The sequence below is a fragment of the Eublepharis macularius genome, chromosome 3 (genome assembly GCF_028583425.1).
Source record: "Eublepharis macularius isolate TG4126 chromosome 3, MPM_Emac_v1.0, whole genome shotgun sequence".
NCBI lineage: Eukaryota > Metazoa > Chordata > Lepidosauria > Squamata > Eublepharidae > Eublepharis > Eublepharis macularius.
In genome coordinates, this window is record NC_072792.1 from 161640903 (window position 1) to 161653383 (window position 12481).

At 41.4% G+C, this 12481-nt stretch overlaps 1 protein-coding gene across 3 annotated transcripts in view; it reads right to left on the reverse strand.

Annotated features, from left to right (window-relative positions):
• Positions 1–12481, reverse strand: part of GRIA4 (glutamate ionotropic receptor AMPA type subunit 4) — a 292202-nt gene that overhangs the window by 58854 nt on the left and 220867 nt on the right. For 2 of the 3 annotated variants that reach the window (XM_054973264.1, XM_054973263.1), the window contains exon 9: positions 7222–7332. In XM_054973264.1, the coding sequence (XP_054829239.1) occupies positions 7222–7332 (111 nt within the window). Of the gene's footprint in view, positions 1–5784; positions 5818–7221; positions 7333–12481 lie in introns of those variants that run through there. The other variant, XM_054973265.1, reaches the window with a different exon arrangement.

Here is a 12481-nt window from a genome sequence, read left to right on the forward strand (position 1 = left end):
GCTACCACTTTGTTTCTGCTGTTTCAAAAAAACAACAATAGATTGTTAGCATTCTGAGATAAAAGGGTATGAGCACTCTCAAGTGCACCAAATTTCAGCACTCTCAAGTGAAGCCATGACATGAGCTCATTCTACTGAGCTCATTCCAATGGGCAGGACATCAGCATTATGCCCAAAGTATGCTTTTTCACTTTAGAAACATTACATCATGAAAAAGCAAATTCGAAAAATAGACTTACGAAAATTCATGTGATTAACCAATTAAGATTTCTTTAATCAGATGACACCACAAAGACATAACTTATTTGGAAAATGTCTTGCCAGAGAACTTGCTTCAGGTGGTTTACTGTGGGAATAACTGGTTAGCTGGTGCTGGGAAACAATAACACTATAATATGGACAAAATTCAAGCTCAGTAGCACCTTAAAGACTAAGAAAATTTTCCAGGAAATTTTTGTTAGTCTATTAAGGTGCTAATGGACTAATTTTTTTCTACCACTTTAGACTTAACATGGCTGCCCATCTGAAACTGCAATATAGACAAGTCTTCCTACTTCTCATGGAGAAGAATACAGAATCAAGATGCCATTTTAGGCAGCAGCCCTGTGTCAATTGTGAGTAGTTCAATTGCTTTTACTCTATAGCAACATAGTCTGTTAGAACATCAGGGGATACCTTTAAGGTCCAAAATCTTATCAGTCCATGGTTCTCTACTGCAGTTCATAGTTCTTTGGCTTACAAAATTTAATTCACATATTTAACCCCCCTTTTAAGCTTTATGATTGAAGTATACTGCAGGTGTACTTCAATAAGAATAAGAATCTTTATGCTATGTAACTGTTAACTAAGGTATTACCCCCAAGCTCTCTCTTTCCATCTTTGTCTCATCTCTTTTAAAGTGAATAGTAATTTTATATTTACATCTTAAGTGGAGACAAAATTATCTAATCATGTTTAGTGTACAACCAGAGAACATATTATTTTGTAGGAGTAGAAAATAAAAAAACATGCTTGTTTGGCTCAAATTAACTTCCTTTATAACATATCCTGTATCTATGATTAAAATAGCATTTCATCAAATGAAGCACAAGTACATAGGAGAGGCCCATAAGCAAAGTGCCAAATGGGTTTCTGAAAGCATGCCATGCTCATGTCCAGATATCAGTCTTCCACAGACTGGGAAGCTGGGCATTACTGATCTCAGGAGATATTCAATTAAATGTAGAAATGGACCCAAGAAGCACAAGTAGTTTTCAGTGACAACGTATTAACATTATTTCAGTATGAAGAGCTCATTGGTTGGGGAAAATTATCACTCAAGGTGGCATTTTTTTCATCCACATTGGTTATAAGAGCAAGCACAGGTTGCAAATGCATTGAAGCTAACCTTACAGGATTTGGTGTTTAAGCGCCTGAAGAGACTGACAATCCTTGCATTGTGTGTCACTATCCGACAAGGAGATTAAGCACATATGTTACAGCTAAATAGTGACCTTTTACCTAAGTCACTGGGCAATTCATATGATTACCTGGGCTGTAGGTGTCGCCTCAACCACATCACTTAATCACATGTCAACTATGATACAGCGAAATCTTCCCATACGTGATGATTTGATGTCAAGTCATTTTTAGGCACATGGATAAATTTTACTGTCCAGTAAATTCAGATTTTACTGGATTCTAGCAGGAATCATATGATTTCTGGATTGGAAATAAGATGCAAGATGAGATTCAGTCAAGCATTGGAGACAATGCTAGAACATAGTAGCCTTTCCTGATCCCCCAGTGTGAAAAGGTGGAAGATCACCTAGATTAGAGTCCAATGACACCTTAAAAACCAGTAAGATTTTCAGGCTATAAGTATTTGAAAGTCAAAACTCCCTTCTGTAGAAGGTGAGAGATATCACTGAACCTGCACTGCAGCGGTACAGAAAGACTTCATACTTGTAAGGCAAAAACAAGGGCAGTGTAGAGACTACACTACACAACAACTTGCCAGGCGTGCCAAAGGCTGGACTGTGACAGCAACAATCCATTGCCACACCAGACTGCTTGAGGTATGCGCTGGATTCCACAATCCCCTTTGGAATATGGCTGAAGTGGAATTTATTTATTTTGGCCCTGCCAAAACTTTTCAGAGTGGAGTCGCTAGTTTTCTTATTTCTAAATGTTGATTAACATGACAAATAGTGACTTCTGTGGTCTGCTCCTGCATGAGGAAATTCTTCTGCCTGAATCTTGGCCATCTATCTAGCCCACATACATATCAATATATCTAATTCTGAACATGGCCCCATCTTCTGATACTTAAGCCTGTGGATCAGGTCCTTGTAGAGCGAAGGGAGACTTCCCTACAAAATTAAGGGAACCCCCAGGTTTGTAGGTAAATCCTAAACATTACAAAAAATGCTGTGTGTGTGTGTGTGTGTGTGTGTGTGTGTGTGTGTGTGTGTGTGTGTGTGTGAGGGGTACAATCCCCAAAACAGAAGAAGGTTGGCTGTGGTTGCATAAACAACCGTTCTCCATTAGCCCACTATGGGAGATGGAGGAGGAGGGAGAGCCACACAGGATGCTGTGTGGATGGGAGAGGAGGAGGAGAATGGGAGCTGTCCCCATGCCCCACCATTCCTTGCTGAGCAGTGGGAAGGGGGATGGGTCAGCAGAGCAGCACCCACGGGACAGTCAAAGTGCTGGCGAAGGGGACAAATGGGCAGGTAGGTAGAGAAGCAGGAAGGATTGACAGAACAGAGGAAGGGGGCAGGTGAGCTGCAACTTCACATGAGCTGCAGAAAATTGTCAGTGCAAATGACCAGGCAGAGCAGGAATGGGAAATCCTTCTTCCGCTGCCTACTCTGCTGCACCATGCCCTATGGATGCAGTAGGAAGGTAATCAGGTGGGTGGGGAGGAGCAGGAGCTGGCAAGTGGGCAGACTGGTGAGTGGAGGGAGGATGGGATCCCCCGTGAGTCTCATGGATCCCTGCTTATAGTTATATATTATTAATTCAGCTGCTGATTTTTGTTAAGAAATGTGCTCCCATGTCAGTCTTGTGCACAGATGATGAACTGTAAGGCCAGCATGGAAAAACACATTTTGCAAGCACAGATCCTGAAATACACAGCTAAACCTTTTGCCGGTTTCCCAAGCTTTGGGAAAACGTGTTGGCAACAGATAAGCAATAAGCAAATTCTTATTTCTTAAATGTTTAATGTTTTATATCCCTACCTAACTAGTGGCTAAACATGCCATGAGTGCTTATAAGCCTTTTCCATGAAATATACAGTGGATTGGATAGTATGAGTTGGGCCAAAAACTTGTGCTAAAGAAAGCACACATGCTCCTTGACACCACTCCCACTTTCCACCAACTTTCTTCTACAAACTGGAGAACAGTTTCTATTATCATTTTTGTTGCTGGATTTCCTCCCGGTAATCTTCCATGAGCACAGCTGATTGAGATCACATGGACAACTTTCAATCCGGACGAGATTCAAAATAGTTTGGAGTCTTTGCCTATTTCAGAATCATTTTAGACGAGGCCCCCAGATGGAGCAGTGATAATAATGTTGCCATGTGCCAGATCTGGAAGCCTCAGTTCCTGGTCTGACTTTCATGCTTTCAATGGGGACCTCCACACTGATCACCTTTCATATTGTTTCCCAGTGGCTAAGGAAGGCAGGAAAAACTCCACTAATAGCATAAAAGTGCACCACAGCCTAAGGCAGCAGAATGCTGCCCCATGTGCATGTTACACCTAAGAAAACTGGTAAAGACATATCCCAGTTGCAGGTTCTGAACCACAGGTTAAATCTGCAGACTCCCTCTAGAGATTCAAAATAGTTGAGAGTTTTTGCCTATTCCAGAATCATTTTAGACCAGCCCCACAGATGGAGGCCATGCCCCAGATCTGGAAGCCTCAGGTTATCTGAAGAAGTGAGCTGTGACTCATGAAAGCTCATACCCTACCACAAATTTTGTTAGTCTTATAGATGCTACTGGACTCTTGCTCTTTCCTACTGCTACAGACAGACTAACATGGCTACCCATCTTGACCTATCCCTCTAGAAGTCTGTGAAATTAGTCCATATATGCCAAATTATTGCTGGACGTAGAATGGGGAGTTCACCCACCCCTAGATCAAATACACAACTATAAACAAGAAAACGCTTAAGACCAGGCTTTGCAGTGTTAATACTTTCAATGGAGGCATGCCTTTGACTGGAGCAGCATTCTCTAAATAAAAGTCCTTTCCGTTTTTTGTCTGCCAACAGAGAAAACCACTTCCAGTTACCTCCACTTTCCTTGCAATGTGTTTACTGGTTTCCATCCCATAAAGGGACCTTTAAAAACATCTGTGTTTAGAAAATAAATTTTAAACTTTGTCCTGCATGGGCACCTGCCAAAAAATGTATTTCATTTACTTAATTTTATAGCCCACGTTTCTCATGGAGACTGAAGATGGATGTGGCATTGGCAGAGTTCACTGTCTATTCTGCGGTCCAGGATGCACCTGCACCATTGCCCTCACTTCATTTCAGTGGGCGTCAAGCACTCAACTGAACTATTTATTCACTGTCATAGAGCCACTGAAATGGGGCCTTGGAGTAGAAATTGCTTGGAGACATAGATGCATCTCTGGTACAGTGGATGCCCCTAGGAATGTCCTCCTAGCCCAGGAATGTCCGCACTGATCACCTTTTATGTTACTTCTTCAAGGCAGGGGAATGTGTCCAGATCCTAATGGAAACCAGCAAGAGCTGACTCTGTGCTAGAAACCTTTAAACTCCAACCAGAATCCAAGGTTCTAGCCTGGATTAGGGATGGGCAGGGCTTTTTTTCAGCTGGAATGCGGTGGAACGGAGTTCTGGAACTTCTTGAAAATGGCCACATGGCTGGTGGCCTCATCTCCAGACAGAGGGGAGTTTAGATTGCTCTCCACGCCGCCGAGCAGCGTGGAGGGCAATCTAAACTCCCCTCTGTTTGGAGATCAGGGGGCGGGGTCACCAGCCATGTGACCATTTTCTCCGAGGGCAACACACTGAGTTCCACTACCTCTTTTCCCAGAAAAAAAGTCCTGGGGATGGGGCAGAACTATTCTCTAGCCTTACTTTGGTGTATGAGAATGCAGAACTATCAGGCACCCTGCACGACACTATTCTATATGAATGGCTCTTTGTAGGGCAAGAACCACAGAAGGAGCTCTTTGTATTAGCCTTATCAGAACAGTATTAGGGATAGGGAGGATGCAAAATAAAATCAGTATTTTTTTTTTAATTCTGTAATGGCATGCTGTGGGAAACCTTGGCATGCTACATAAAATTCATTTGGCTCCCTTCGTTTGGAAGTGAAAACACCAGCCCCAGGACTGGAAAAGTTCTGTGGCAGAGATAATATTTATTATGCACATCAAACAAGACAGACATGGTATCCCACTTTTTTTTTCTTGCAAGCACCACTTCATTTTCTCCTGAATTTGGAGGTATTTCACAATCATTTACACTGTACATGTATGAAAGCCCAAGTTTAAAGAACTGGCACAAGAGAGAAACGATTGCTACTGAGAGAGCCTTGACCACCATTCTCTTCATAGCTTGGCCCAGTGTCATCGTGTTTAGGATTCTCAGAACAGTCACAGAGCTTTTATTTTTGTTTTTCCGTGATGGTTCAAAGCCTGGTCCTCCAGTCAGAAGAACAGAAATCCATATGGAAAAATAGGGCTCAGTGCTTAACGGCTGAGCCTTAGTTAGGAATGTTCGCAGCCGCGTGGGACTCTTTTTCTTCCTGGATCAATTTCTTAAAATAGGATTCTTCATCAGAGGCTGAAAAGAGGAGGACTGTACTGAAGTATGATTTTTCCATTACCGTGTCTTTTTTTTTTCAAAGGAAAAAGATAACATTTTTTAAAATGTCCCATGCAAAGAAGAATTATACAGTTAGGTTAGGATTATGCTTTGAATTTTTGTACAGAATGTTAGTTCTTTCCATCTTAGGATGGTAACTCTCAACAGAAATTTTTTCCCCCGGAATATACCAAATGCATAAATTATATAAACAACACAATGACTAATTGCATGGAAGACCAGTGATCACACTTCATATCAGCTTAAGTGACAATTCTTCAATAATTTAGAATTTTTTTTTAAAAATCTGGTTAACGAATGCTAACACCATGAAGAATATTGCATCAGGTTTAAATCTGAAAATGCTCATAAAAGCAAACAAAACAAAACAAAAAACACCTTGTCTAATGGTAGTGAACTGAGTTTCAAAAGTTTAAAAGTAGTCAGGTAAAGGTCATCCTTTGCCAGTCTGCTTTGACACACATCCTGTTTAAAGGGCATATCTGGCTTCAGAAGAAAAGAAAATGTATTAGCTATTCTGTTTAAGAGGTATATCCATATGGCTTCCTATGAAACAAAACAATTCTGAGATCTGTAGGATTCCTTTTATCATTGCTGGTAATTGTGAATTAATAAAGCATTTGCATTTCGTTCAGCTCTGTGGAACTCTTTTGAATTGAGAAGGTGTCAGTAAAATATATATATTTAAAATGCCCACTCTGGCCATGATTCAGACCCAGTTAAGCACCTTTGAATCCCACGGCTTGTAACAGGAGAAATAAGCACCTGCTTAAACTCTTTGCACCGTAATCAATGGGACTTATAAAGGCTTAACTTTTGCTGGATCTTTATTGCATTTTGTTGGCCTTGGAAAATAGAGAAATGGTGCCTGATAAGTGGCTTGTGTAAGAAGAAATTCTCATTATGCATTTGCCATTGTAAACAGTATAGGAATATAAATTTACCACTTTCAACTGGGCTAACTACTTTGGCTCATGATATTACTGAAAGGATCAAGACGCCTGCATGCTGCATGCTGCGCAATTTATGTGTTAAAGAGTGACAGCTATGTTACAAAGAGCTAGTTTTCCTCCTCAAAACTTTTTAATTTTTTGCCACACATCACAGAGACTACCTAAATTCATTTTAGTTTCTTACGAATGTTTGAATGGAACAAGATTTTATTTTTTTCAAAAAAAAAAAAAGGAATAAAAAAGGTTTGCCTCATTTGATCGGAGGATAAGATTTTTGTAGACAGCAGCAATGGTTAGAACACGTTAGATATTTCCTTCCTCATTCCTCTGTTCAAACAGTGTGGGCAAATTTGTGGGCAACCAGGAAAAAAAATGCTTGTAGGCCTATGTATGCCAGACATAAACTTACCATGATTGTGGTTACAATTACAGTTCGGTTTTCAAGAGCCGATGTGTCATTTCCCATTGTTGGCTCGTGTTGGATCAGAACTAATTTATCCATGTCACTCCAGTAACCAATCTGAAACAAACAGATGCACACTTATATATACTTTATATATAAAAATTTTCATCTTTATATATACTTTTATATGCATATGTGCTGCTAAGCTGCAACTGACTTATGGCGGTGACAGCAAGGGACTTTCAAGGCGAGTGAGAAGCAGAGGTGGTTTGCCACTGCCTTCCTCTGCAGAGTCTTCCTTGCTGGTTCTCATCCAAGTACCAACTCTGCTTACCTTCTGAGATTTGACCAAATCAGGCTATACTATGCTGCCTCCCCTTCCACACACACTTTTACCACTTAGTCTAAGGGGACTTATGCGTGGTCCTATATATACTTAAAGTCCAACTGAATTAAATGAGACTTACTTCAGAGTAAGCAATCATATGATCAGGGTACAAACTAGTTATTTAACTAGTTATTTAACAGAGAGCCAGTTGGATGTAGTGGTTAAGAGCAGTGGGGCTCTAATCTGGAGAAACAGGTTTGATTCCCCACTCCTCCACTCGAAGCCACCTGAGTGACCTTGGGTCAGTCACAGCCCTCTCAGCCCCACCCACCTCACAGGGTGATTGTTGTTTGGGGGATAATAATAGCATACTTCACAAACTGCTCTGAGTGGGTGTTAAGTTGTTCTGAAGGGCAGTATATAAATTGAATGTTGTTGTTGTTAAAGCTCAATTAAAGTTAGACTGAAGACAGTGTGTATAGAGAAAGTGATTATCTGGGATATCCAAACACAAGTGTCTTCCTTCTGGTCTACTTGTGTGAGCGGTATAATGCAGAACCAACCCATGCACTGAGCTTGCTCCTTCTCTTCGGTGAACTGCACCTCTCCCACATTACACTGTTCAAGCAAGGAAACTGCTTGTGGTGGCTGTTATTTGGAAGATCCCTGTCCAGTTTTACCTTTGGAACAGAATGTAAATTCTTGAGACACTTGACAGAAGCAAAGAGAGGATTCCCACGGTTTTCATCCAGTCATCTCAGTTCTTCCTTTCCCTCTCCCATCTTTGGAATAATCACTCACGGTATGTCTGGTATTGCAACTGTTTATTGCCCTTAGAGGCATGCTATTCTGCCATTTTAGCAAGAGGCAAACATGTACCAAAGGATAGCACCGTTTTCCGCATTGCAGTTCTTTGGTACCTCTTACTGGTCCTTACTCAATTAATATAGCTTACATTCTTTGCTACAGTTATTTCCTGCAATGTTGCTAAGGGATGTTAGGAGTACAAACTTAAAATCTATCTGCTGGCTCAGTATTAAACAATTCCCAGTACTCATGTCTTTAGCAATCAATATCTCCAAAAAAGCCCCCAAATACAATAACTAATATTAGGTTTTACAGAACATCAGGCTGTGTGGAGTCCTAAAGAACTATATAAAACATATACACAGACAGGGAATTTCACTCAGAAAATCAGAGGATTTCTTCTCTTTCTAACTTGAGCATGAATGAACATATACCATCAGGGATTGTAATGTGTGTGCGCAGCGGGGGGGGGGAGAGTTAGACCTGTTGAGAGGTATCGGCTCAAACAAGTTTCTTGTGTAGACTTTCTTGTTGTAGTTGAACATCAGGATTTGAGTCCACTGGCGCTTGAGAGACCAACAAGTTTTTGAGAGTCAAAGCTCTCTTCTTCAGATACAAAAGAAGAGAGCTCTGACTCTTGAAAGCTTATACCCAGAAAATCTTGTCAGTCTCTCAGGTGCCACTGGACTCAAATCCTGCTGTTCCACTGCACACCAACTTGGCGACATACCTAAAACAATCTTGTTGTAGTTGAATATTTAGGCTAGAAATAGGCAAAAGTTAATTGGCAATGGCACAGAAGAGGCATCATTGGCCACGATATATCCAAACATGATTTCCCCCCCTTATTTTATTTCTGGTTTTGCACGTTTTTGAGTAACAAAAAGAAGGAAAGGTTTGAAGCCTACAGGAACAATTAATTTTACTCATAAAATGTGAACCAGTGTTGTGTTGTGGCTGGAGGGCCAGACTCTGATCAGGAAGAACTGGTTCCAAGCCCCCGTTCAGCCACACTTACTGGGTGACATTGAGCCAGTTGCCGTTTCTTAAGCCTGCCCTATTTCAAATCATTGGTGTAATGTTAAAAAGGTGGGCTGGGTATGGCATAAGATCTTTGGAGGAAGGATGGGATCATGTAATTAATGTAAATAAATGTAATTCAATGTCCTATTTATTTTAAATTTATTGGGTTAGTTTCAAAGTACTATTGTCTGGGAGCAGGGGGAATCCCTGGCTTGCTGGGGAACTGCTGCAGGGAGGGGGAGAGGGGGCTGAGTTGACCATGGTAGCACAGAACATTCTCTCCATGGAGCCCAGACTGGTGGCCCAGGCTGATGAAAAGCCATAGGAACACTGAGAAGAGGTGGCCCAAGAGACCTCAGAGATGTTGCTTGCAACAGGGTTGCTGAGCCATCACACAGCACCTTGTGATTGTGCTTTTCCTAAAGCATGATGCACTGATTACAGAGAGTTAAAGAAAACAGTCTATACCCCATGCTCAGAGTCAACCTCCTTATCAACCCTTTTGGAGCTGCCCAGAATTGACAGCGCTGGAGCTCATCAATATCTACTGGCAAGTGCCAACCCATCTGGAAGATCAGGAGAAGATGGCCTTTACACAAGGTCTGATTCAGTTCCATATAATTACCTTCAGGCGCCACGATGCCCCTAATGCTTTCCAGTATTGACTGAATCCTTTTGTACATCAACAAAACCATCATATTCATATTCAGTCCCGACTGACCCTCGCTCCTGGAACACCTTGAAATGGTGCTTCAGATCTCAGACACAGCTGGGTGGAAATTCAACCCACTCAACAGCTGCTTTTTCTATTTTATAGTCTTTTGATCCTGCAAAACCTGTTTACTAGAAGCAATGGCTGGATGAGTGCGTGTTCTCATCATGCCATCTTCAACATTCTGCAAGAGCTTTCAATAATAAAGGCAAAAAACGAACAGTTCACTTCAAGGCACTGACTTCATCCCACTAATAACATTTTGAGCCTTGGAGATGTGAAAGACTGCTGCCACCACCTCAGTGCCTCGCTGACCCAATTTTTTAAAAAGCCCAAACTGGGAGGGACAGGATGAAAATTTAATCAAATAAATGAATACAGATCTTTGAGCAGCTGAACACCCTGTGCGTGTTCTATTAATAAACACCCAAGTACGGGGTAGGGTGGGGGGGGGGACTACTTGTTCTCTTCTCTCCACTCTCACACAAATATTGTGACAGATGTGAGGAAAGGGGGTGTCCTGAACTGATACTGCTGAAAGAATAATAAATTGTGGTATATACAAACCACAGGAAATAGCAATGTCATTTGGCAATAGAAGTGGAAACCTATTAGTTCAATTGTGCTTGTCTCTGGTGACCTGTCCTTGATCAGAACGTTGGTACAGCAAGTGAAGTAGGGGAAGTAACAAATGCTAGACACGTGCAAGAGGGGGGATGACTTGCCTGCAGACCTGCACCTGGCAGCCACCTATAGAGCTATGGCCAATTGAAAATACCATGCCCAGTTTTCATAGGAACTGGAAGCGGTTCTCCGAGGCAATACCAGACTGATAAATATTATTCATCTTCTGTAGTTTGAAGTCCTAAGAACACAGCTGTGACAAGTTGCATGTTTTAAAAAAGCCTGGAAGTGCTGTACACACACAGCTGCAGGACTGTTAAGAGTTAATCTCTCAAAGAATCAGAGAGTTTGAGTGGCAGGCAACTCCAAGGCATCTGATTGGGTAGCATGAGCTGGAAAGAGGAGGGGCTGTTTTTAGTCATAGCAGAGAGGGAGAGAGATCCAGTGTGAAGAGTTGGGAAACAGAGTCCTAGAGAAGAGCAGTTTACCACTGACAGGAGAACTGGGAAGAGTTGGCAAGGAGGTTTGGGAGGTAGATGCAGACTCCCAAATGGGCCAAAGAAAGGGGTAGATCTTCAAAGGAGAGGAGATTTTGCCTACCTAGTCAAACAGGGAGGTAGCTCTGGAGAGTGAAGAGATGCCTGGTCAAGTGTAGTTGGAAACTGGCGACCTTCAGATTCAGTTAACTGAAGGAAAGGTAAAGAGAAAGGAATTGGGGTACTAGAAAGTGGGGACAAGCATTCCCAACTCCAGAACAGAAAGAGAATACTAAAAGAATGTATATATACTAGAGTGGCTTGGGGAAAAACAAGGGAACCAAAGCCTCAAAACATTAGCCTTTAAGTATCTTTGAAGAGCATAAGAACTGAAGTCTGTGTATGTTCTGATTTTACCTCAGAGAGATATATAAGTGTTGAATTATCTCAGAAATTTTCAACCCCTGATTTAACCTGACCTTTCCCCTCTAAAGTAAATAAACTAGTTAGTTATTGGAATTTTTAAAATGCCTCTGGTGCCGTTTCTGTGGTTTAAGGATGAGGGCGTGTCCTAACAGCATTCCAGGGCATTTGAAAGAAGAATCACAGTGTGTAGACATAAGAGCAAGAAAAAATATCAGGAAACCACTGTGCAAAGCTTCCAGGGAGCTGTACAAGACTGCATGACAAAGGATGTAGTTAGGTATAATTCATAAGCACTCATGGAATTGAATCAGAAGTAGTTCACAGAACACATCCATTTGCAGTGCCTGTATTCATCTTATGATGCATTCAAAGACTGGGAAAAATGGTTGTGATATACTGAGAAGGGATGATGGCAGCCAGATACATTTTGAAAGTGCAACTTGTATGTGCACAAGAAATTGGGATAACTGAGGTTTATATTTCCCAAACTACAATTTCCAGATGATTCACTGTGAATTTAGAAAACATTTATTAATTTACTTAAATCAATTTTTAACCTGCCTTTCTCTTATGAAGGACTCAAAATGTCTGTAGTCTTTAGGCAATGTTCCCCTATTTCCAGCACTGAACCAAAAATAATAATTTTAAAAATGGCCCCTACCTGCCTGCTCCAACTGAAGGAGATCTCGTTACCCAATGATGGATTCCATTCCATCATTAAATAAATGTTCCAATAAATGCAATAAATAAATGCAATATTATTTAATTGTTAGATGGGCCACTCCGCCCCAAGACTTGCTTCTCGGAAGGGTCATTACTAGCAGCTCTTGTGATGTCGTGAGGTGAGCCTCAAGGGGAAGGGCACTCCAC